Genomic DNA, 23644 nt, shown 5'->3' with positions numbered 1-23644 from the left:
CAATGGCGTAGGTCAGGAAGCCAGACAGCTGTTAGGGATATCGAACTGGTGGACATCGGTCCAAAACCGGGATGTTTTGTGTTCCTTATTAAAGTAGCCCTACAGCCAGTATGGGTTGCACTGTTGATGATGATGATAGCCTCCCTGGGGTTGCGACTTCTACTTTGGGAAACAAGGTGTTAGAACAGTGGATAGAGTTTAATAAAACTCTAACTGGACACTTCGAAATATTATAGTTTGTATTCACATATGTGTTGGATTTATGTTGAATGAATGAAATATGATAACCAGTCAACCTAGAATTCTGCAAATAGTAGGCAATGAATATATTCTCACAGAGACTTTCATAATCGAGGAAATCTCTTCGGAAAAATTATGACGAGCAATGTAGAGACCAGCTTTTATTATGTTTGTATATCACTTACATTAGTTTTTGTTTATTTAGCTTGTCGAGTTTTCAATTGGTTAGGGCTAATTGTTTTCATCAACAATTAAAAATTTATCGATTGTAAGTATATACTTAATGAAATATGCACACATAATTATATGTTCACTTTTTCAGTATTATAAGGAAGCAAATATCTAGATAACAAAATGGAGCTTCCCTTTGAGAAAAGGCAAAAATATTTGTATTTTGCTCATTTATAGATGACTGAAACGCGAAATTGAATGCTTCTTTTACACATTCCTACTTCTCCGCCCCTAGTAGAATTTCTGGTGACCCCATTTACTTTTTCCCCAAATGCATATTCGTCAGTGGAAAATTTTGTATTATTCGCCGTGCTGCAATCGAACAGAACGTGAATCGTCTTAATGGAAGTGGATAATAAGTAGTCGATAACACACTAGACTTATTTTCAGTAGTTCTTTTTTGCAATAAAATTAGAACGTTAGCCAAATGAAATTTTCTGCTAAAAAAGTTTCGAAGTCGGTGGTGTTTTTTGGAGGAGAGGAGAACACTCCCAAATGATTATTAGAAAGATTACTTGCGAGCACATCCAGTCCAGTCCGACAAATAAAATGGAAATGATTCCGCTAAAGAAGGCACTGAGTGGTTGCCGAAATACGTATTTGTAAAATAAAAGATACTTTCACCAAATGTAAGGAACCAGGCAATTTTTATATTTCGACAATCACTTGCCATAACGCTCAGTTTAAGAAGACATATGAGCAGCAAATAGCAGTAGACTCCGAGAAAGTGCTCAAACATGTTGACAAAGACAACACATTAAAAAGTCGAATAAATAAAGGCGACACAATTTATTGATACCATAAGTAATGTACATCTAAACTAAAATAATTAATCGTTCAATTCCTCACTTCTAAATTTATCGTAATTATAAAAACCGGCCCGAACTTGCCGCCCACCGAAAAACCTTCCATTCAAATCAACCACAGCTGAAAAAGCGGAAACAGAATGAACAATTTTGCCAGTTTAGCAACATTCGAATTTGATGTTAATTCACGTAAAGTCAACTTTTCGTCCAATATAAGTCTAAGCTTACGTGAACTTAAAACAATGCTTATACTTTCATATTGATTTCACAAAGAACTGAATAAATTGAAAATCTCTACCTTTTATTGCGCTCTCAATTCTTTTAAATTCGACGAATATTCGAACAGCTTCTTCAGCCACAACGCCCAGAAGTTCGTGAATAACCACAGTCACCACTTCTCCGTATTTCGTATTACATTCGTCCTTGACTTCTGGTTCGAGCTCGCTGTCCACATCACCTGGGCCAACCATATTCTAGATACAAAAAAATATATTTATTTGCACCTAGGGCACGTTGCGAGTTTACCCTTACCCTTAGCAGGACGACTTTACTTGGTGATTTCATAATTTCTGTGATGGTGGGTTCACTCTTTGGTTGTGCCTCAATGGGTGCTGTTGACTGTATAGGCGGGCTTGGAATCGCTGGCGGAGGCATAATCAATTCCTTTTCATGAATTATTCTTCCACCTCGTTTGGATGTTTTCTCTACTTGTAATGCCATTGACATTCCCTGTTCCTGCTTGCCAAGACCCTGTCCATCTTTGAAGCCGTACTTTGCCATAATTTTTGCAGCCACTGAATTGGCACCATACGGAATCGTAACAACACTAGAACTAGAAAAGGATCAATACGTGCTCGCGGTATTTCTAGCAAAGTTTTTAGAAATGAAAACTCAACCCCGTCTCCGTCGCTAGAATTAATTTTTATTCAGCATATATCGATACTGAGCGACGGAGACGGTGTTGAGTTTTTATTTCTGGAAAAGATATTTTCATGGCAATTGTAATATCAAATATGATGCCAGGTTCCGACTCCAAACTTACTTTTCATTGTTCGCGGAACCACCACCTTCTTGCAAAGATGGCGGCGGAGCAATTGCTGCACCACCTGCCCTCGAGGAGTTAGTTGAAGGTGGAGATCGGTTATAGGAATCTTCCTCGCTGACACGGCTGGCAAATCCTGATTTGGCCGGTGGTGAATCATCCCGTCCGCCGGCACCACCAAACCGTGAATTTCTGCCCCGTTTCCGGTCACGGTCGTTCCCACGCAGGTCACGTTTATCACTTTCGCGCTTATCCTTGATCAGTTTCTCATATTCATTCGGCCACATGGGATCGTATTCATCAATGAAATCCCAATCATAATCAGCCGGTCGAGATACGGTTTTCGGTTGAAGTGGCTCTGCAACTGTAGTCGTTTGTAGTTTTGACTTGAGCGCCGGAATAGGGATTTCACTTTCATCCGTTTCTCTCCTAGCTGTGAGGTTGAAAACAGGTGCTAGAATCTGAAAGCGGATATTATTCTGTCAACAACAATACTGGCAACCATATATAAACAATAAACACACAGTCTGCTTCTTCGGTGGGTCACGGCGTACTGGTGGTACTGTTGCTTTCTTTGCTGCTAATTGTGTTTGAAGCATCTTAATCCCGGACGACCAGCCATCAATCTGGCCAACACGTTGCTTTGTATCCAGATCATCGTATAGATCCATTTTCTACTCAATTTAATCCTCCGCCGAACAGAACCAAGTGAAGCAACCAGCAGTGCACTGACATAAGAAACATCAAACATTTCGCTGACAGTTTTAAAAAGTTGCGCATGTGAACGTAGTAATTTCGAAATTGTATCAGAAATCTAAATACCGTCAAAGGGCGTACTGAAGAAACTCAAATGGGAGCTACTACTGTAATCGCGAGTGTCTGAATCGTAATTCCCATTAGCATCATCATTTATTTCGGCAGTTGCTCGGACAATAATAAAGAATCACTAAATAAGTGGCAGTTGAATTCAAGTTGGTATTTCAATGACGGTGTTTGGCAACACCGTCAGTAAAATCAGCTGACTGCAGTAAACAACTTTGGCTGCTGTCTCGAAATGTCGGAAGACGGCTTCTATTATTTGTACATTTCGCTCACGCTTGTTCCCGTCTACCTAGCCTTTCGGTTAATACAGTGGATGGGATGTGCACTATTCATCAACAATTAGCTGAAGAACTATATTTTACTTGCCATATAACGGAACACAGTATTGATATTACTAAGTGAATTGTAGCATTAGAAACGATAGTGGAAGAATGTTATAAAATATAAAGTATGTAGATTTTAACTTAAAAATGGAGTTTGAATTTCATTATTTGCACAAATTTCGAAAGAATTCCTTTAAACTTTTGCATAACCAGTAAGCTGGGTTGCAGATGGGAAATGTGAGCGGATTAGCATACAGCGTTCCCTATCCATCAGTATAGTTCGTCTCTTTAACATGATTTCCTTTTCAAGTTCAGTCCTCGCATCCATCAACATCCGTTTGGTATTTTCTGCTTCATCGGCCGCCGCCTTCATTGCGGACATTCCATTGTGGATGATTTCAACCTCCTCAACAAGGCAATGCTGAGTTTTATCACGGCAATTTTCAACATTGGGTCGATGGGATCGGTTATCTAGTCGTGTTTGGGCTACCTTCATTCCACAATCTAGACTTAATATTCCTCGTGTCATTTTGACTATCAAATTCTCGGTGTCTGCAAGCTCTTGGAGGCACTAAAAAAAGAAACGTTATTGTGGAACCAGACCCTCTATTCTATATCATATGGATTCACATCTTTTAATTCAGAAGTCAGTCTTTTCTCTACTTCCTCCATACAACCAATACGAGCTGTGAAGGCCAGTTCTACTGCATCTGCCTGGGACCGAAGGTCTCGAGCGGCATTCATGAGAATGCCATTCAGTGTACCACGTAGAGCGACCTGAAAATATTTCCATTTGTGTAAAATAAAATCTAATTAAAATCGATTCAGCGTGTGTCAGTCTGTCACACCCAATTTATTCGGAAACCGCTGAACCTATTGGCACGAAATTTGATGAATTCCTTCAAATGCAATAAGCGGCATGATTTTTGTGCTGAACTTACACAAACCCATGCCATGTGAAAGGAGGATGTAACTTTATCAGAATATGGTCATGTCGGGTGAAAAGGTTTAATTCGTATTTTTCAAAACGATTAGCTTTCCATATCAGCTGGAAGGTAAGATAGTTGGGGCCTAAAATGTAAGCAGCATGAACTATAATAGGCTTTGTTCTCAGAACTTACCCAACCAAAATATAAGGCATAATACTGACAAGTTTAAAGTAGATCGCGTTCTCGTCATTGACGCGATTTGCGTTTTATTTCTCCTACTATAAAATGTAGGGATATGAAACAATGGTTTGATAACCCATGTATTGACAAGTAAAAGGTCGTGAGAATCCGCAAAGTCGACTATACCGACGCCACTCTCATTGAGTGGTTCAAACCCTTTTCCCCCCCCTAGCACTTGTTGCCGTCTGTCTTTTCATCTGCATGACCATTAAGGTCCCTGCAATGACGATATATTCATCGGCACTATACAGGTCATTGTGCCCAGAAGCTGCCAGAAAGCATCTTTTTCGGCATCGGGTCGACCTATTTGTGGTGCGTATGCTGTGAAGAAGTCAATTGTACGATCAGCTGATATAACAGTGAGATTCATCAGCCGAACATCCATCCAATACCCCGCTTCGGAACACTTATATATTTTGTACAACGTTGTTCACCATCCTCCACTATCTGGACTTGGAACCTGAAGTACTGTTTGAAAAGATAGGTTGGTTTCTGAGATAATAACTATACGTGATGCTTAAATGAAATTTGTTTTTGAACCAACACCAATATAATTCGCTGGAAGTTTTTTCTTCTAAAGTTTACCTCAGATGAGAGTGAGTGAAAATATCAATTGGAAAGTATTAACTTGAAAATGAAATCCTTCCAAAATAATAATTTTTCTTACGGATTTTTGGCGGCACTTTTCCGCCCCTTCCAGTATATTTTTAGAAAAGTGTTCCCAATACTCCTCCGATGACTGGCTATAAAGGATGAAATTCCTTAATCAAATGCTTTCAAATCGGATTATTAATAACTCACTCAGCCGGAAATCGTGTTGCACCAGCATGGAACAAAACAATTGTTGAATGATTATTAAGTGATACATTCAAGGTTTCGATTTCATTGGAAACTTTCTTGTCGCTCCAATCCATTTCGAGCAGTTGACGATGCTGCCGATTCTGCTCTTGTTGTGCTTCAACATCAGCCAACGTTGCGTTTAAGAGTTTACGAATTCGTTCAATCAGCTCCAACTCTTTGTGCATTTCGGCCTCCGGTTGATCATATATTCTTTCTGATTCAGGCCGAGTACATCTTCTTTGAAGGCATTCAGTAGCTACAATTCATAGAAATAATTTCTAGAATTCCACTCCTGTAAATGTGCATACCAATTGAATAGGGCATGCCAAGAACAACTAAAGATTGCTTCAATCGCAATCGCTCTTCGCCTAACGCTGTTATCTCTTGGATCATTGCTGCAATAGCTCTTTCTATGGTGCATTTCCATTTGGTTACTAAATTTGACCGGTCTCGGACACTTTGAGTACTTGCAGCTTGGGTTTTGTCGATAATAGCATAGGCGCGTGCCATCGTGTTTTTGCAATCATTCTCATTCCTGCAAAATGATATGGGATGTTAGCACCCTGAATGACTAATTGAAGTAATTCGTTGCATTACTTTTTCATATGAGCCAATGTATTGCAAGTGCGAGATAATAGATTGCGATTACTCATGCGCCAGTCTGCGGCCGTAACTCTTTGGTGCATCAGCCGACGATCGGTTTGATGGTTTACCTGCTCACCACTGGAATCGATACGTCTCTCCCTGACTAAGAGTTCATCATTGGGTTGCGGCAAATAGCAGGGTGGGAACAGACTTTCATCTGCCTTTTTGTGATCAATACGCTGGAATAATATTATGGTAAAATAAGTCAACAATTGAGTGTATTATATGAAAATTGTGCACAAACTGCTTTTATTTCATTTACGGGTACGGGTGTTTCCATCTTTTCCTCTTCAGTCATTGCACCAGAATTCTGGTGAAAGGTCTGATTCTTCGGAAGCTGACTTGCTTCTGCAAAATTAAAACATTCACAGCCTGGAAATGAATTGCTGGCAAGACAATCTTTTCCCACTACATCTCTAACAGTCCTTCCTTCTGTGTAAGCTACGTCGGTCGGCAAACAAGGTGCAGGAGTTACGCCCACATGATGATAACCGTCCTTTTCGTAAAAGCAATAGAATAAATAGAAATCAATGTTGAGGCTATTTTTACTACCTTAAAGCAACCAATTTGGGGACACGGTGGGCACCTTCCTGAGGGATTCATATTTCACAAATTGCAAAATATCCCAGAAAGATATGCTAAGACTCAATATAGAAAATTACAAACACCTAAAAATAATTTTGTTTATGAAGAGTAACGAGTTGGTTACTATGTTCTGAAAGGTTGGCATGTTCAATGTTTTTGATATAACTGTCGAATGAAGAAAATCAATAAATATTTTAACGATTGTTTTGATTGCACATTATTCCATTAAACTGGTAAATTTAAACTTTTGTAATGTGTTATAGAAGCCATTTAAAAAATTAAACTAAACAATAAAAGTAAATGCAGTTCCCGCCGAATATCATTTTTTCCCTCTGAATTAGCTTCGAAATTTCAATTCATTATGACTTCGACACCACTATTTTGCGCCTTAATTTATTTACAAATATTCGATCAGTAATCAAAGATTTAACTAAAAGTTCGACAATATCCTTTGAAATTTTTGGTAATAATTAAAAATACACCTGACTAACTTTATTAACTTGCGAACGAGATAAACACCGCTTTGAGATCACTTTAACATGATTTACATTTATATATCCGATGGTGAAAATTTGTATGTATCCTTATATCATGTCTCGCACCACCCAAAAAATCTTCTGGGTATAAATCAGCATTTGTGACATTTAAATTAAAAAAGTATCATTTCAGGACAGAGTCATAGCTCCACGGTAAAATTCAGGGGAGGACTTTACATTTCTCCACTAAATCAAAGCTACAATAAGTTCGTAAATAGCCAGGGAAATCTTCATTCCTCTTATTCTCTCCTTATTTCGAACAATTTGCTATGATTTAATTTTAATACGATTTCCAAGATATCCGGACATTGATAGTGGCATACTATGTAATTTCTACAGTAGGAAAATGACTTCTTACGTTTTGTTATGCTGTGCAAAGAGATTCGATTAAATGAAGGGTGCGAAGTAAATTATATTCATGAGAGGCATTGAGCTCATAATCGTCGTTAACTTCCGTTAAAGTGATTAACTTTTATTCAAATTTCATACGAATTCCAGTTGAGAGTCATTTATCAGGATGAATGCACGTTCGCAGTTGAATTGGTTTTTGATTTAAGATTTAATTGTGAATTTCCGTAAGTTGGAGAATGGAAAATGAGATTACATACGCTCTTATAAAAGGGTTTTATTGATAGGAAATACGGAAGCGAAAGATTCATATAATTTCAGTTTGGTTAGTTTCAGGGTTTCGGTTGTTTTAATATACCATCCATCCTGTAGCATTTTATTAAGAGCACTTTTTACACTCGAGTAAAATTTGTAGAGCGTTTTTAAAATTGTGATTTCTCAGAAATGCATTAACCTATTGATTTGCGGTTTCTTTTATTTTGAAGATAAAGAATGAAATCAAAATAAAAAAATAGTTTATTTGATGTTGAAATTTCTTCGTTTTTGAGACTTGATCTAACTTCTTCTGTGTTTTTGATCAAACCGTAAATCCAACGAAGGAAGTGTAAATGCAGTTTTGGTTAGCACACATGTAATTATGGCTCGTACTAGAACTAACGGGATCGGTTCGAAAATAGAATGGGCAGCTTTTACAAAATTTAATTTCAAAATCGCCCTCATTTTATCAAACCAAAACATGGAAGGAAGGGTTTAAAGCCAATTCTCTTCAAAAGAAGTTAGAACTTGCTGGTTCCAATACATGCTGTAAGCAGAACTATCGAGTATTGCCTGCGGCTCATACGCTATCCTGAATGGCACACATAAATCCTTCCGTCTCGGCAACATAGCCATTGGTTCGATAAATGCAAATCGACAAATGGCTGCCATAGGCAATTCACGTATTTGCCGTGCATTGCGTTCGACTTCCATTCATCGATCCGCTCCTAGTCCGGCTACACTCCACTCAGAGGACTGAAAGATCGATCATTCAAGGAAAGTGGAGTTAGCCGACAGTCTACTTTATAGACAGCTGCATGCGCATGTTCACCCTCTACATGGCAGAATTTGGATGATGCATTCGAAATTTGGACATAGCAGTCCGTATTCACCACTAGACATTTTCCAGATCGGGTTTCGTCCACGGCAATATTCTGAATGAATAATCCTGTGAAGAGATAGCGAATACATTCAATCCGCTTATCTTATTCTTCGGTTCCTTGCAGAATTCCTAGGTTTTTTTAGCCGTTTGTCTCGGTCATAGTTTAGATTTGCAGGTCACCAATGCTATGCCCGGCATGCGGCTTGTGATGATCTTTGCGGATAGCTCGAATTCGACACTTGTCTAATCCAAATTCCATCCGAATATCACGGCTAAACTGGTCTACCCTTCGCAACAAGCTTCTAAGGTGATCGTCAGTACCAGCATGTCATCTAAGTACATCAAGTGTGTCAGCGCGCACTTAGCACGTAAGCCATATTTTATTGCAACACTATGCCCTCTAGCATCATTCAGAAGCCATGAGAGGGGGTTCAGTGTCACGCAAAACCAAAGGGAACTCGATGAATCCTCTTGAAAGATGCACTGTTTAGACGCTTTGTTGGAATTCGTTGAGTGATCTGAAAAAGCTCCGCTATTTCCTCGCGTATGTTGCATTTTAGATACTTCTGGAGTAACTTTCGCCATACCATCGCAACCGACTGCATACGACAGAAAGTTCCTGCTTTAGTGTGTCCTGAATTTCAACTACGAGTGTCTCATTCAGGATGGCATAGTTCCGGTAAACCCTGTGCACTTAATTCTTCATCCGCCTGCTGGTATTATAAGGGCTGATTATGGTCAACCTAGCAATGTCCTGCCTAAGTGAGTTCCGCCGACGTTCCAGACGAATTTTCCATGGTGGATCGGCCACTCAAAACAATAACGCGAATGCAAATCTTCTGACCTTGCAATCTGACGGCCGCAAATTCATTACAATACACAAGTGGTTATAGTTGCAGTAGCGACATATCAGCACACAGTCGAGATGCAATCTCTTCATTGATTTGAGATAGAATTTTCGGAGTTGCTGGCGATGCATAGAGCCCGGCAATATTTAGCCTATACAAAGGATCCATTTCCGAGAATTCTATACACGCTTTTTTGAATTCGTCCCGATTCTCAGCGGAGACTTCAGCTGGACGGTGAAGGAAAGTTTTTCGGCGAGTACTGAAACTGCAGCTTGCAGTGCGGTATAGTGTTGTTGATGCCGCCGCGTCTGCCCCATCGACTCTTGGTCATCAGTTTCCGCGATCATCTCGAGCCGAACACGCTCCGTGATGACGACCGGGATTGTGTCGCTACAAGTAATGAAGCAGTGCTGGTCTGCGACCCGCTACACAGTTACGTGCGCGTATTGTGGGAAACGTTCGACGAATCTCTGGTGCAACAAGAGTTTCACATCCTTATTCCACTTCATCTTTTGCTACGCATATCTGCTGAAGTAGTTGGCGAAGAGCTGTAGCAGGAGCAGTCATGTTCGTGGTCATCGTGGCGCCCAGAGGTCGAAACTAACGCTCAACTAGCTCCACCAGCACACCGTCTAAAAAATAAATAGTAATCACCATCAACGGCACAACAACAGGAGCCTGGTCTGGGCCTATCTTAGTAGGATACCCTATCCGTCCCGATTTTGCACAGATGTCTACCAATTCGATATCCCTCGGAGCTGCCTGGCATCTTCGTCTATATCATTTCTCCATTTAAGGCAAAGTGTACTTCGTCTTGTTTTCATACTATCGATATTACCGATATTACCAATGTTCGCTAGAGGTTCAAGTTATCGATAATCTCTATAAGTTTGATTACAATGTTTGACCTGACAATTTCATACAATTACTATTTAAAATACTACGTATGGTTAGTGGCTATAGGACGCTTTTCAATAAGTTTACATTCCTTTTCTGACCCAAGGGCGATCCACTCATCGTGTGGATTCCTCGTACGCATAAGTCGACATGAAGGCTTTTAAGTACATTATTGATTACATTCACTATGATATTTTCATATACCATAGCAACAAGATTAAACTATTAGTGACAACTTGAACTTGATCCCAATGCTATGTGATAACGAGTCTGGTACTACCGTCTGCTTAAACGTTAACTAGGTACACAAGTGGCTCGCTAGTTTCGATATGTTACTCCTCGTAACAGATACGTTAAATTGATCATAATCATAATCTCGGTATAATAGAGGAGACCCACTGCCTTACTATTCGTCAGGATACGCGGATTCATTAAATAGAAAATCTGAGTCACTGATGTTTTGTAATCAAGGAAGAAATTTTTCAAGTCCAGGCGCACGTTTTTCATTTCCTCCAATTTTTCGATGAGTGTACCCAGAAGATAACACCGCGGTTTCTAATAAAAACTAATTGCTTAATACCTAATCTCAAGAAAATAGTAACATCCCAATTGAGGGTAGCTTCTGTTTGGTATTCCTAATTAAAAAGTAACAATCAAAATTAAACGACTGGGCGGAAAATTCAGCGTGACCGCAATTAGAATTACAATAAAATTCAGCAAATAATTCCACCAGCTGTACCAGTTTAAAAGCTTGAAATATTTTTATGATTATTCTTTATCACCCTACTAACCGCGATTTTAATAATCCCTATAAAAATGGACATGGACATTCAATGAACTCCCGTGTAATCAAGGAAGAAATTTTTCAAGTCCAGGCGCACGTTTTTCATTTCCTCCAATTTTTCGATGAGTGTACCCAGAAGATAACACCGCGGTTTCTAATAAAAACTAATTGCTTAATACCTAATCTCAAGAAAATAGTAACATCCCAATTGAGGGTAGCTTCTGTTTGGTATTCCTAATTAAAAAGTAACAATCAAAATTAAACGACTGGGCGGAAAATTCAGCGTGACCGCAATTAGAATTACAATAAAATTCAGCAAATAATTCCACCAGCTGTACCAGTTTAAAAGCTTGAAATATTTTTATGATTATTCTTTATCACCCTACTAACCGCGATTTTAATAATCCCTATAAAAATGGACATGGACATTCAATGAACTCCCGACCCCCACTCACCCCAAAACTATAAACCCTAACTTCGTTAAAGTATGAATACTGGCTGGAGGTGGTGAGTTAAATCCTGCGTAATCGCCGCAAATTTCGAATTTCTCTCGCGCCTCATTTCGCCGGGGGTTGGAATCCGCAGAAACATGATTTTTGAAAGGGAGATTGTATCTTTTGATAATCAAGAAATAGAGTAATGATGGTAAAAGTTAAAGAATGGAGTAGCATTCGTAGAAATGAATCTTTTTGTACCGCAAAATGAAGAGTATGATGCTGAAATTTTTCAAATCACTCATATCAATCCATAAATAGTGTTTTCGAATAACTAGTATTTAACTGGTATTTTTATTTGTGAAACTGATTGCTAATACTTTGATGGTGAAATGGCTCTGTTTGCAAACGGCCTTTCACAAAGAACATCATGTCTAAGTCAATGTCACCCCAAGTTACAGTATAATATGAGAAATTACACAGCGGGGAGAACATGCGGAGCTGAGCGTGGAAAATTCATGTCAACCTGGGGTTGTCTTTGCCAAGCGAAATCCAAATGGATTGAACGCAAAGTGATTTAAATGCTCCCTTAATGGGGAAGAATTGTGTCTGATTTGTGGTTGCCGCTAGGTTAAGCGAACAATTTGGGCTAGACCTTTTGTGTAGTTCGAGCCACAGTTTCTGCAGCATGTAGAACTTCTGCAGTTGCGTCATGTCTACCAGTCCTTGCTGCAAGCACTTTCTTCAATCGGGTTTTCGTAAATTATTCAAAGTGTTGTTCACAAGGATGTCGAGATAAGTGAATGCTTTGAGGTGATTAATTCAATTTTGGAGAGTATTCACTTGATTCGTCTGTTTATTGTCTTACATTATGACTGCTCAGAAGCGCTCGATGGAAAGATGAGTATCCATTCATTCAAGGCGATCCAATTTCATTTGTGATTTAAATACTATTATGTTTGGAACGGCGACGATGATGAAAATGCTATCTATTTGCTATAAGGATAGGATACGAGTACTTTATGTAATACGATAATGGGGTAAAAATGACAATACTTTTGAGACAACATTTCACCACTTCCATTCGAAAGAAGAATTTTCAACTACAATAAGAAGGTAAAATAAGCAGAAACAATCACTTTTGGGGCAAAGCATGATAAATCTACTATTAACAATACCCCGGTAAGATTCAATAAATGGAGTAAACATATTCTTCCGGAATTTATCCCATCGTATTAAATACATACATTGGTTTGAATGAAAAAGAGATCTCTTAAGACAGGGGTTGTATTTTCTTGGTAGATGTGTGTGGCGGTATTCTCGAATTCAGGACCGGTCGTATAAGCGCGTGGGGAGATAAAGACTGAATAAAGTAGTAAAGTAGCGGAAAGCCTCTCAATTGCCATAAAATAAATTTATTGACAGTTGTTTAGTATAAATCATATATTTATCCACTTTTGATTTTATCCACTGACAGTATTTTCTATTGGTATTATTTTAGTAGCATCCTGGAATTGCAGCGAAATATATTCCTCCGAGGCGAGACACAATGCAATAAGCATCCTTTGGGGTGGACGCTGAGTTTTATGATGCAGTCTTTAAATAGTTGCTTAATATATGTTTCCTAATAATCTCTCTTTAACTGAAGGGCTGAAAAACGAGATATTGTTGCTTATTTAACTCTTTCTCTAAAAATAGATTATATAAATTTAGATTACAATTTCATTTAGTCTTACACTTTGCTCAATTTAGTAAAATATTATGCATGATTGAGCCAATTTGAGGTTCTTTTAATATTTTTTTTTAAAGAAATGGCAACAAGTCTGAAACCCGGAAGATGGGTGCTTTAGGTATGAAAAATGTGTTTTATTTGTACGTTACTGACATTCTACATATGTCTCGAGTTCCAGTAAATTCACGCGATCGCATATCCTTACCTTCTATAACTTTGGGAGAGCATGCCGTTTCATATATGTGTAGATGTTCATAATTCTAACACTCAACTAAAATTCAACTTTACACAGTAAGATGATTAAGGGAAGGAGTGTGTGTGTGTTGTGTATTTGTGGAGGGGGGGGGGGGGGGGCAGAAGCTATAGTCTCTGAGCACTCAGGCCATGGTAGCCCATTGTACTCGACTCCCCGTCTAACTGCTACTGGACCACATCAGCACCAAAGATCTGATGTCTGATGCGTCCATGGGGGGTATTCACATAGAAAATGCTCCTTCATTATAGGAGGGAGGCGTATCATTTATGAACAATTCCTATTCTGAACATATGTCCAGATAGTGAATCATGGCCTGTCAGAAGTCCTACAATACTTCTGGAAGTCTTCTGCTTTAGGACAGGATAAACTCCACGGTATGCATGGAAGGTTCTGACAGGAAGAGTTTGGGGTGTCTAGCAGCATTTAAGCTCCACCACCTGTCATTATGGGAAGCTTGTTCCCAGTTTATGAAGACAGTCTTAGCCAATGCTACTGATATTCGGATTGCTGGTTTCGGTCCTGACATAGGGAGATTGAACCCTCTTTTGCTAAGACATCCGAGACCTCGTTTCCCTCTACACCACAGTGATCAGGTACCCAGAGTAGTTCCACCGTATTAAATCTAGAAATAGAGTTCAAACGGTTTCTGCATTCTCGAACGATTTTCGAAGTGATCAAAGGACAACTCAAAGCCCTCAGTGCAGCCTGGCTATCGCTGCAGTTTACGATACGCCTGCCTCTCATCCGCTCATCAATAACCCAGTTTGCCGTACTTAGGATCGCATATACTTCAGTTTGAAAAATGATTGCATATTATCCCAAAGGAAAAACCCACTTTTCGTTTTTGAGTTATCGATGTAGAAAACCTGTGTAGAACTTGCCAGTCCTCTCTTCATTTCAGGATAATAGAAAAAGCACTGTTCGGGGAAATTTTCTTTGATACCTGCCAAATTTATGCAAGAAAGAGTAGAAATTGCCATATAAGTGAATTCTACAGAAAACTTTTCAACAATATGTGGGTCACAGGCTCAAATGGAAGCAAAATTGCACGAGTCGGGTGACTATTGGCTTAGTGCATAAGTAGTTGCTACGATAATGGACGACATACTAAATGAGCATGTACTAAACTCTAGACTCGTTTAGTTGTCCGGAATGTGCTTATTAATACGGGATATTTTCTGCGTTATGGAAGCAGCAGAAGCTGGTGCTGGCGCCTACAGTTAAAAAACCTCGAAGCGAACTATTCTACTATCGATTTGCACGTTGTTTAGGCAATATGGGAAATATGTTGGAGCGAAAGTTTAAAGTAAATGATTTCCGTTATTTATTATATGCACGTACTGTGTGATTCAATTGCCCACCCACCTGTTTGCTTCAGACACAGACATCTGTCTGCCTGTTGTCTGATACAGAGTGTCTGAGGTCTGAACCAGACTCAGACATTTGTCTGATACAGAAGCAGACATTCATCCGAGGCAGGCTCAAACATTTGTCTGATATAGAAGTAGACTTTTTCTGAAACAGACGTTTATCTGAAACAGACGTTTATCTGAAACAGACATTTTTGTCTGCGACAGACATTTGTCTGTCTGATGTCTGATACATGCACAGACATTTACCTGACAAGAACAGAAGACGAAGAATATGTCTTTGCTTTCAAGCGCTTTCTCTTGACAAAACAATTCTTCAGGCTTGAAAATATCAAATTTATATGCACACAAACTTTTTTGTTTACACCGGTAATGTTTTCTAATTTTCTTATTGGATATTGAGTCCGACCATACATGCGTACAACATGATTAGATCATTAAGGCGCTAATATTGGCTATCTAGACGAATACTTGACTAGTGAATTTTCGTTTGCGCGAGTTACGTGACCATATCATCGAAGATGCCTTTCTCGTAATTTTTCCAGGATCAGTGCAAACCTATATCGATCGCGTATATCCTCATTTCGGATGTGATCAAAGCGTGTCACGCCACTAGTCCAACGTAACATCTTCGTCTCCATTATCGCATTGTCTTTTATAGTTGGTAAACACTCAGAACCATAAAGGGCGATAGGACGATAGATATTTCGATGAATTTTAGATTTAAGACGTTCGTTGATAAGTCGATCACAAAGAACACCAGTTGTGGATCACCACGTCAGTCAAGTTGCCCTAATGCGAGAAGCAATTTCATAAGGCAGTTCTCCACTGGCTGATAGCATTGACTCGTGTTATTTAAATTGCTTAGTTCTGGGCAGTCCACTGCCACTGAAAATGATAGTGCCTTTAAAATGCATTTAATGGTGCCATTTTCATTCTTTCTAAATCTATGAAAATTCGTAGTATCTCCACTTATTTTGTAAAATTTATCAATGTATCGTTGTGCCGAGGAATTATAAATTCGTCAAGTCGATTAGTGCTAAATACGCGTATCTATACATATTACTGTATAAGCAATCATTTAACGCGGAAAAAAGTTCCTTAGATCGAATTTCTCTCTTGGAGTTCATATTGATGCAATATACAAGATGCATACGATCTCAGGGTGTGATTATAAAAAGTAAAGTGTGGTACCCTAAGAAGAATGTTCAGTTCAGGGGGCTTGTTATAGCTGAAATGGAATTGTTTTAAGCAAACTGCCATTTTATTAGGGATATTTTGAGTAGACGAGCGTATTCGAATAGGGAAGTTGCTATTCTGTTCTTCTGCTGCGTATAGTGAGGATATTTCCTGGCGGTGCGCGTAAGCGACTTACAACACTAACGGCCTGAGGAACATATAATCCTGGCGCTCGAAGCGGGCATATCATGACCCAACCACTGTATTTAATCCTCCTAAATAAATATTTTATTATAGGTTCTTTGTTGTTTATATTTAGGAGCACACTAATCCCACACACATTAGTAAATATATATATTAGAAAAAATCAATAGAGAATACAGTCTAAAACTGCTTCGACTTGATGTTTCTTATTTACGATTAATATTGCCTTGTCCCATTACAGGTATCTTAACTCTTTCCATTACAGTTGCCGAATAGTATTTCGTTCGATTATTTATATCCTTGTATGAATACCAGAAACGACACCGTACTTTCTCTGGCCTATGAGTTTTCGTTGCCCCAATGACTCGAACCATTTTCCCATTTCGTCGATCGTAGAAGGCCGAGAAGACGAAAAACTTAAAGCGTGTTACGAACTTGCCGGTTGGCTCACTGCCAGTTGGTTACATTTGCCCCCAAGGAATCGAAAGTCCTTGAGCCGTGCGATGATTACCCGGACGAGTACCACCCAAACCAGCGGCATTCGAGTTGCAAGCAGGGGGGGGACAGCAACCGGATCAGATGGTAATTTGAACAATGCCTTTCTTTTTCCAAATGGGGACGCTCGTGCTTTCTTGCCATTCATTCCAAAGCTAAGTATCTCGGTTGGTGAATCACTTACTTACCTTGGTGACCCCGGGGGTTGTATAGGTCACTATGTGAATCGTGTCTTTAACTTGGTTCCACGTATATAATAATACTACTCGAAAATTTTATTGTGATCCGCGAAAGCGCCGCAGTCTAATTATGTCTAACATTAGGCAGGCGCATTTCATTAAACAAAAAACGAAATTTCACACTCAAAACTAAAGTTCTTCCTCTTTTAGTTCTGCCGCAACTTCTCAATTAATATTGATCTTTCATTTTTCCAAAAAAAAGAGAATATTCAAACGGACACTGAAAGGGAGATATTTTCAATGCCACTAAAGATTCGGATCAACAATTAAGATACAAAAATGTTGACTCAAGTCATGAAAACAATTATTTTAAACTCGTTTTGAAAATGAATTATTCCTTATATTCGGGAAGTGTAGTAAAATAGAATTTCATGTCAATCAGATTCTATATGTCTATCCATATAGAAATTCTTTGGGATTCGTGCTCACTTTTCAAGCGGTCGCAAGTTTTTAAGGCGCATAAAGATATTATCTGAGAACAATTTCGGAATATGTTCACCATCATATGTATATCTGTAGGATTATGAAATTTTAAAATGGAATATCCCCCTGCATCTAAAAGCATAGCAGTCTTCAGGGAAAGGAAGAAAAAAATTATATGAACAGACTAAAAGGGAGGCAAAAACTCATTTTCTGAAAAGCTGTATTTCATGTATATTATATTATGGAAAACACCGAATTCCACATTTGAGTCACTTTAGACGCTTAAGTCGAATAAAGCTTACAGGACGATAAAAGTTTTAAAGCTAATAACCTTCAGTAATAGGTTTTTATAATATTTTCAAACTTGAAATATCTCCCACTTCTATTTCCTTTCTCACAAGGCTTTCTTTGTGCAAGAAGCTATCAAAGTAATAGAATACCCAACTTAGTGTTCGTCATCAATATGTTGGAGAATATTTTCAAAGAAATTTAATTTCTATTTTAAGGATTGATTCTGAATAGATTCTCGATAATCCTGTTTGCAGCAATAAAGACCAACGTCTCTAGACAGGGAAATATGTTGGAATTTTATATTTCAAAAAGAAATCTGTGAAGCGAAAAATGAAATACACTTCGTCTTTATGATGAAAGGATTCATTTTATACATTATTCTCAAGAATCTCTTCTGAATTGAATTGGTATCGTATGTTCCAAACGATTGAAATAATTTTCGTTTATTACTGATAGGGTATTTGTTTTTGCTCACCAAGAAGGTTGGTTTTTGATGAGGCGTAAATTTCTTCGAAGTATAAAAGGCCTGTAGTGTTTTGAAAACTAGTTATATGGCCTAGAAAGCAGAAATCGAATTCCAACACATCGTCTTCACCAATACCTTATGGATTGCGGTAATTGAATTTAGATCTTCGTTTGATCTGTTTTTCATTGATTCCACGAGCCTATTCAACAGCTCTGAAATGTAGTTTGTTGGAGTTTGGCGTGCCATCAGAGCCACAATTCAGTCTTCAGATTGCTATAGTGTTAAAATAGCAGCATTCCTAGATTTTGGAGAGAACAGAGAAGGCAGATTTAACGTCCTTAGTTCATCAGGCGACATTAAGTCGTTTGAGCAACCCTTCTTGGATTTTCTATGATGGTGCAATGGTCGAGGTTGATCTCGTTGTCTCGGGCATGAATTCTGCTTCGCTATGGATGTTTGCGTCCATTTTTGTGTGGCGGGCTCTCCACTTGCGCAGCATTAAGTGATAACGAAACTGAAGTGCAGTCTCATTGAAAAGTGAAAAAATTTCAATACGTATAAGAGGCTATGTATGTCTTATACTCAACAAAGGAGTGAACAGGAGACATATTTATATATTGTGGATGTACATACCATTCGACACTATCGATATTCTACTCATTAATGCAAATTGGAATAATGCGAAGGTTCGTCAGGCTGATAAACTTCGTTCCGTTGATATTTAACTTCAGTCCGACCTTGTTTGCTTCTTTCTCTAAATCGAAAGCCATTTGGAGAAAAAAGGTCTAAGGGTCAATGAGAGAGAAAACAGATGTGATCAGAATAGTCGCGTTTACTATTGCTAGGTTTTCTAGCGTACAAAAGGGTATACACTCACTTTACTTACTTCGGCCCGAAATCATCATTATCATCAACGGTGCATCAACAATGTTATCCGGTCAATACTTGTCATAATTAGGAACTCCAGAAAACCTGGTTTTGCGCCGAGGTTCACCGATTCGATATCCCTTACAACTGTCAGGCATCCTGGCCTGCGTCATCGATGATAAAGGCTGGATCATCCTCAGCCATACGGATTAAATGACCCGCCCGGCACAACCTATTCAGCCGGATTTTGTCCACAACTAGACGGTCATGTTGTCGCTCATAAATTTCGTCGTTATATAGGCTACGGAAAAGTCTATCATCTTGTATGGGGTAAAAATTCTTCGGAGGATTCTTCTCCCGAACGTGGCTAAGACTTCGCAGTTTTTCTTGGTAGGAACTCAAGTCTCCGAGGAATACATGAGGACAGACAAGATCATTGTCTTGTACAGTAAAGACTTCAATTCGCTTGCTCGATCTGGATGAAAAAAGTTTGCAAATCTCGGATTGTTCTTCCCATGATGACGATGTCGCCAATATAGGTCAGAGGTTGGGTTGAAAGAGGATGGTGCCTCTCACATTTACTTGAGCATCACGGATCACTTTTTCCAGGGTCTGGATGAACGATTGGGCATCTCCTTGTCTTAGATCGTTGTTAATGTTGAATCGTCTCGAAAGGGATCCTGCTACCTTTATATGGCCTCACACATTGGTCAAGGTCAGCCTAGTCAAACTTATCAGTTTCATTGGGGATACCGAATTCTCACATGGCGTGTACAGCTTTATCCTCGCTGTGCTATCATAGGCAACCTTGAAGTCGATGAAAAGATGGTGCAATTGATGGTCGTATTCCAACAGTTTTTCCATCATTTGCCGCAGACAGAAAATCTGATCTGTTACTGATTTCCCCAGAGTTCCTTGTCCCACACCTTGAGCATAAGGCGATGAACCGCTTGGTGTGGCTGGTCGCCTCCATATTTAACTAATGCGGCTGTAATTCCATCGGCTCCATGCGACTTATAATTCTTAAGCCGACGGATTATTAGTACTGGCTATCTCATGATTGGTAGCAATCTTACGGATCTAGGATTTAGTTCCGAATAAATTTCCAAAATATTAATATACTATTATTGCCAAGGAGAGTATTTCGGGGCCTAGATACCCTGTGCATGATCTCCACAATTTTGTTCAGATTATTCGATTGGGGAAGGGAGGGCTTTGAGTAATTGACCGCTTTCGGCTTCCCGCACTCCTCCCCTTTAGTTCTTCGTGGAACGATATAATTCGCGCATGCGTAGGGTTCAAATTCCATGTCAATAAGTGCAGCCATTTCAAAAAAATTGCGTGTGACCGACAGGTAGGTAGACAGTAAACCGTTTCGTATTCAACAAACCTTGAAAAGACAATGAATTGAGAACGATTTTATACAATAAAATATTGATATAATCTAAATGATCGACATCAGCTTCTAGGGACATCGAATTGGTGATCCTCGCAGTTGTCTTACAAAGGCTGGCCTACCCTGGACGTCGTCTATTGTGCCGTTGATGACGATAATGTAATCTGTGGTGATATTTACTTTTGAACCTATACTGAAACATCGCAGAAACCTTGTAATAATGACTATCAGTATTTCGACCGACGGAGGCATAGGTTAATTTTTCTTGTTCTATTTGTTAGAAACGTGATCTGGTCCACAGAACACATAAATACGGCAAAGTCAACCAGTATTATGGAACCGTGATGATTACCGTGCAGAATCAAATGATTAGATAATTCTGGCTAATCTATGTTATTCACTTGAACTGAAAATTACCAGCACATTAACATAATATACACAATCCGGAAACCGGAAAGTTGGTGCTTTAGGCATGAACGATTTTGGTTATTCAGACTGTTCATTTTAACGTGATAGTAACCTCCCTTTGGATTCATAACGAACCTCAAAGCAGTAAACATATCTAATATAAATTTCGGTAAAATGATGAAAAGCTTTAATGTTTTCTCCGGATTATTATTTCAACTCATATAATTAAAAGTACCAAGTATCAAGATTTGAGAATTTAAAAATGCTCTCATCTTAACATTAAGTAACAATATTATAGCTGATACTCTCAGCAACGAGGTGCAGTGTATTGATTCCAAATTTATTGCTAAGTGGATTTGAACGACTCTGATAATTTGCTGGAAATTTCTAATCCTGTACATCTTACGGAAAAATATTCAATGTTGAAGGACATGGATAAACAAACGAAAGCGTAAGAGTTCTCATTAACATTTATATCATATTTTTAATAACATATTGATGAATGTTTCGATGTTTCTATTAAAACTTATTATAAACATGTCCTCGCTCTATTTGAACAAGGTATAATGAACGGTATCTGCGCAAGCTCCACTATGGTAATGTAACATGTTTCTATGTATAGCGCTTCAATTATTATGGCATGTCTCACTTCTGTTTGAGGAGCTTTTCTAGCAGAATATTGTTAGTATTGTGACCGCTATGCTTTGTCCTTTTTCGCGTATATGTTAGTGTACGCGCCTATGTGCAAAACGAATATTCGACAAGTCGAGTTCTACCGAAGTGCCAGTAAATTATCATTGGTGTTGGAAACAATGTTTACATGTACACCTGTACGGTGGAAGCTGGTCTATATGTATAAATGTTTCAGCAAGTGTTTTCTGTGGAGCAACCCATCTGTAGACCACGCCTCTGAAATTTATAGTAATGTAGTATGCGATAGAAGTCTCACCTGTAGGAATATTTCATGGAACCTATGAAATTTACTCTTTACTGAATTCCTATAGAGACAATATATGTAATTAAAATGTGCTTGCTCCTTGAAAGCGAAGGCAAGCAAGATATGGGGAACATGTATTATATTGTAATAAATTTCGTAGCTGTTCATGATTGATTTCTCTTTACTTTAAAGGTGATGAAAAAGCATTCAATGATTCTCTTGCAAGTCATTCGTATGTGATATTTTACTTGTCCACGTGAACCTGAAAAATACATTTTAATTGTAGGTTTAACCTCTACTAAGAATATTCAAAGCAGAAATCGGCGAAAAAGTGTAAATAAGTTATTAGATAGTTTTGTGCTAGGAATAGTATGTAAAATAGTGCTAAATTCAAGCAGAATTGAATTTATCGCCATAGATATGAACATTGGTGTGGGCATCTGATTGGATCATATAAAAGATACACAATCATAAATGATATACTGCGTAGACTCAGCATCTTTGTAATATGATATACAATTGTTCTTCTCTGGAGCATGGACATATGTTGTGTTATGTGTTCTAAATATTGACTAAATTTTCCTTTGTGATAGATAACGATTCGCAAAAGCCTGACTAGTGAATGTTATAATACAGTCGAACAGTCTCTAAGTCGAATTATTCTCTAACTCGAACTTGTTGAGTTTTTATTGGAGCTCCCGTCAATTTTCTACATAAAATTCAACTTCTGTGTCGAATTCCTCTAAGCGGAAACGTCCTCTTATTCGAACCATATTTTATAACTTTGGAGAATTATTTCAAAAATTATAATTCCTTTAAGTCGAAATCATAGGATCGGTTCCATGGTGCGAATCAGAAATCTTTCTATATTCATGTATGTAGATGTATATTCACAAACCAACGTGGGGCATCGAAATTCCAAAGAAAAAGAGGATAATAGTGGAGTCCGCACTATTTTCACCTTAGGTCCAGTTTCCATGCATGATTTGCACTCCAGGCTCAGATTTTCTCCTTACGTGCCTCTATTTACAGTGGTTTTACCCAAAATATCTACATACACAAGTGCGAAAACAGGTAAATCTGCTTTCAAAAATCTTGGTACATACTTTGTCACCTCCACATCGGAAATGATAGTTCTAGTGCAATTATTGAAGGAAACATAGCATGCAAATAACAAACAGTTAATAAAGCTGTTATCAAATGGTTGAGTTTATTGAGAGGAAGCAACCTTCCTATAGACCGGAGGAGGATGAGACCCTAAAATTGGCAAAAAGTTTGTCTTGCTTTCAGAATCCGCGGAGGTTAGCCATAGCTAACTCAATGATAGACTTTGGATCTATAAACAGATGATATCCGGAGAAAGTGCAACAATCAAGAAGCGATGGGTGATAGGCTTAATTCTTCAGATTCTGCTATATTTCGGCTGCTGAAAATATAAACGAAAACATTATTTTTCACAAGGCGATAAATGTTTCGACCGAAAGCATAGCAAAGAAAGGCTAACTTTGTTGATTGGAGCCTACATGGCTAGGTCAGATTTGTTGTAAACTTCAAAAATAGGGAGAAGTAGCAAATCTCATTGCTTTCGGCGAATAAATTACCTACCCCGCAATTATATGGCAAACATACAGACTTGGGTGGCAGGGAATATTTCTATAAGTTGATTGATAACTGATAACGAGAATATGATCGG

At 38.5% G+C, this 23644-nt stretch overlaps 3 protein-coding genes and 1 pseudogene across 6 annotated transcripts; 1 reads left to right on the top strand and 3 right to left on the bottom strand.

Annotated features, from left to right (window-relative positions):
* Window positions 1-1243: 1243 nt before the first annotated feature.
* On the bottom strand, window positions 1244-3081 carry LOC119652213 (splicing factor 45). Of its 2 annotated transcripts, none has more exons than XM_038056155.1 (5): window positions 2844-3081; window positions 2320-2780; window positions 1809-2103; window positions 1576-1750; window positions 1244-1398 (listed from the first exon to the last, which is right to left on the bottom strand). In XM_038056155.1, the coding sequence occupies exons 1-5, from the start codon at window positions 2988-2990 to the stop codon at window positions 1301-1303; spliced, it is 1176 nt and encodes a 391-aa protein (XP_037912083.1). In that variant the 5' UTR covers window positions 2991-3081; the 3' UTR covers window positions 1244-1300. The 2 variants fall into 2 exon arrangements, with proteins under 2 accessions (XP_037912083.1, XP_037912082.1); XM_038056154.1 differs by having other exon boundaries at window positions 1809-2109; window positions 2844-3076.
* A 126-nt stretch (window positions 3082-3207) lies between these two features.
* Window positions 3208-3612, top strand: LOC119652214. The gene has a single exon (XM_038056156.1). The coding sequence runs from the start codon at window positions 3374-3376 to the stop codon at window positions 3482-3484; it is 111 nt and encodes a 36-aa protein (XP_037912084.1). The 5' UTR covers window positions 3208-3373; the 3' UTR covers window positions 3485-3612.
* LOC119652212 (tektin-4) lies at window positions 3486-6865 on the bottom strand. Of its 3 annotated transcripts, none has more exons than XM_038056151.1 (8): window positions 6671-6865; window positions 6381-6614; window positions 6071-6297; window positions 5782-6008; window positions 5435-5729; window positions 5301-5376; window positions 4095-4241; window positions 3486-4035 (listed from the first exon to the last, which is right to left on the bottom strand). In XM_038056151.1, the coding sequence occupies exons 1-8, from the start codon at window positions 6719-6721 to the stop codon at window positions 3658-3660; spliced, it is 1635 nt and encodes a 544-aa protein (XP_037912079.1). In that variant the 5' UTR covers window positions 6722-6865; the 3' UTR covers window positions 3486-3657. The 3 variants fall into 3 exon arrangements, with proteins under 3 accessions (XP_037912079.1, XP_037912078.1, XP_037912080.1); XM_038056150.1 differs by having other exon boundaries at window positions 6363-6614; window positions 6671-6864; XM_038056152.1 differs by lacking the exon at window positions 6381-6614 and having other exon boundaries at window positions 6671-6863.
* Window positions 6866-16018: 9153 nt separating this feature from the next.
* Window positions 16019-16803, bottom strand: LOC119652205 (annotated as a pseudogene).
* Window positions 16804-23644: the final 6841 nt, after the last annotated feature.

Source organism: Hermetia illucens, chromosome 3, assembly GCF_905115235.1.
Source record: "Hermetia illucens chromosome 3, iHerIll2.2.curated.20191125, whole genome shotgun sequence".
Taxonomy (NCBI): domain Eukaryota; kingdom Metazoa; phylum Arthropoda; class Insecta; order Diptera; family Stratiomyidae; genus Hermetia; species Hermetia illucens.
The sequence above is the reverse complement of the archived record's forward strand: the minus strand, read 5'-3'. Positions and strand labels throughout refer to the sequence as shown.

What these genes read in the sequence shown, in the direction of transcription:
- LOC119652213 (XM_038056154.1), bottom strand. Translation starts at nt 2,990, where the DNA reads ATGGATCTATACGATGATCTGGATACAAAGCAACGTGTTGGCCAGATT. An exon ending in GGTTCCGCGAACAATGAAAA is followed by an intron (nt 2,110 to 2,319) that starts GTAAGTTTGGAG and finishes ATCCTTTTCTAG; the next exon opens with TTCTAGTGTTGTTACGATTC. An exon ending in AATTGAGAGCGCAATAAAAG is followed by an intron (nt 1,399 to 1,575) that starts GTAGAGATTTTC and finishes CCGCTTTTTCAG; the next exon opens with CTGTGGTTGATTTGAATGGA.
- LOC119652214 (XM_038056156.1), top strand. Translation starts at nt 3,374, where the DNA reads ATGTCGGAAGACGGCTTCTATTATTTGTACATTTCGCTCACGCTTGTT.
- LOC119652212 (XM_038056150.1), bottom strand. Translation starts at nt 6,721, where the DNA reads ATGAATCCCTCAGGAAGGTGCCCACCGTGTCCCCAAATTGGTTGCTTT. An exon ending in GCAACACGATTTCCGGCTGA is followed by an intron (nt 5,377 to 5,434) that starts GTGAGTTATTAA and finishes CATCCTTTATAG; the next exon opens with CCAGTCATCGGAGGAGTATT. An exon ending in AAAAGTGCCGCCAAAAATCC is followed by an intron (nt 4,242 to 5,300) that starts GTAAGAAAAATT and finishes AAATATTTTCAG; the next exon opens with GTCGCTCTACGTGGTACACT.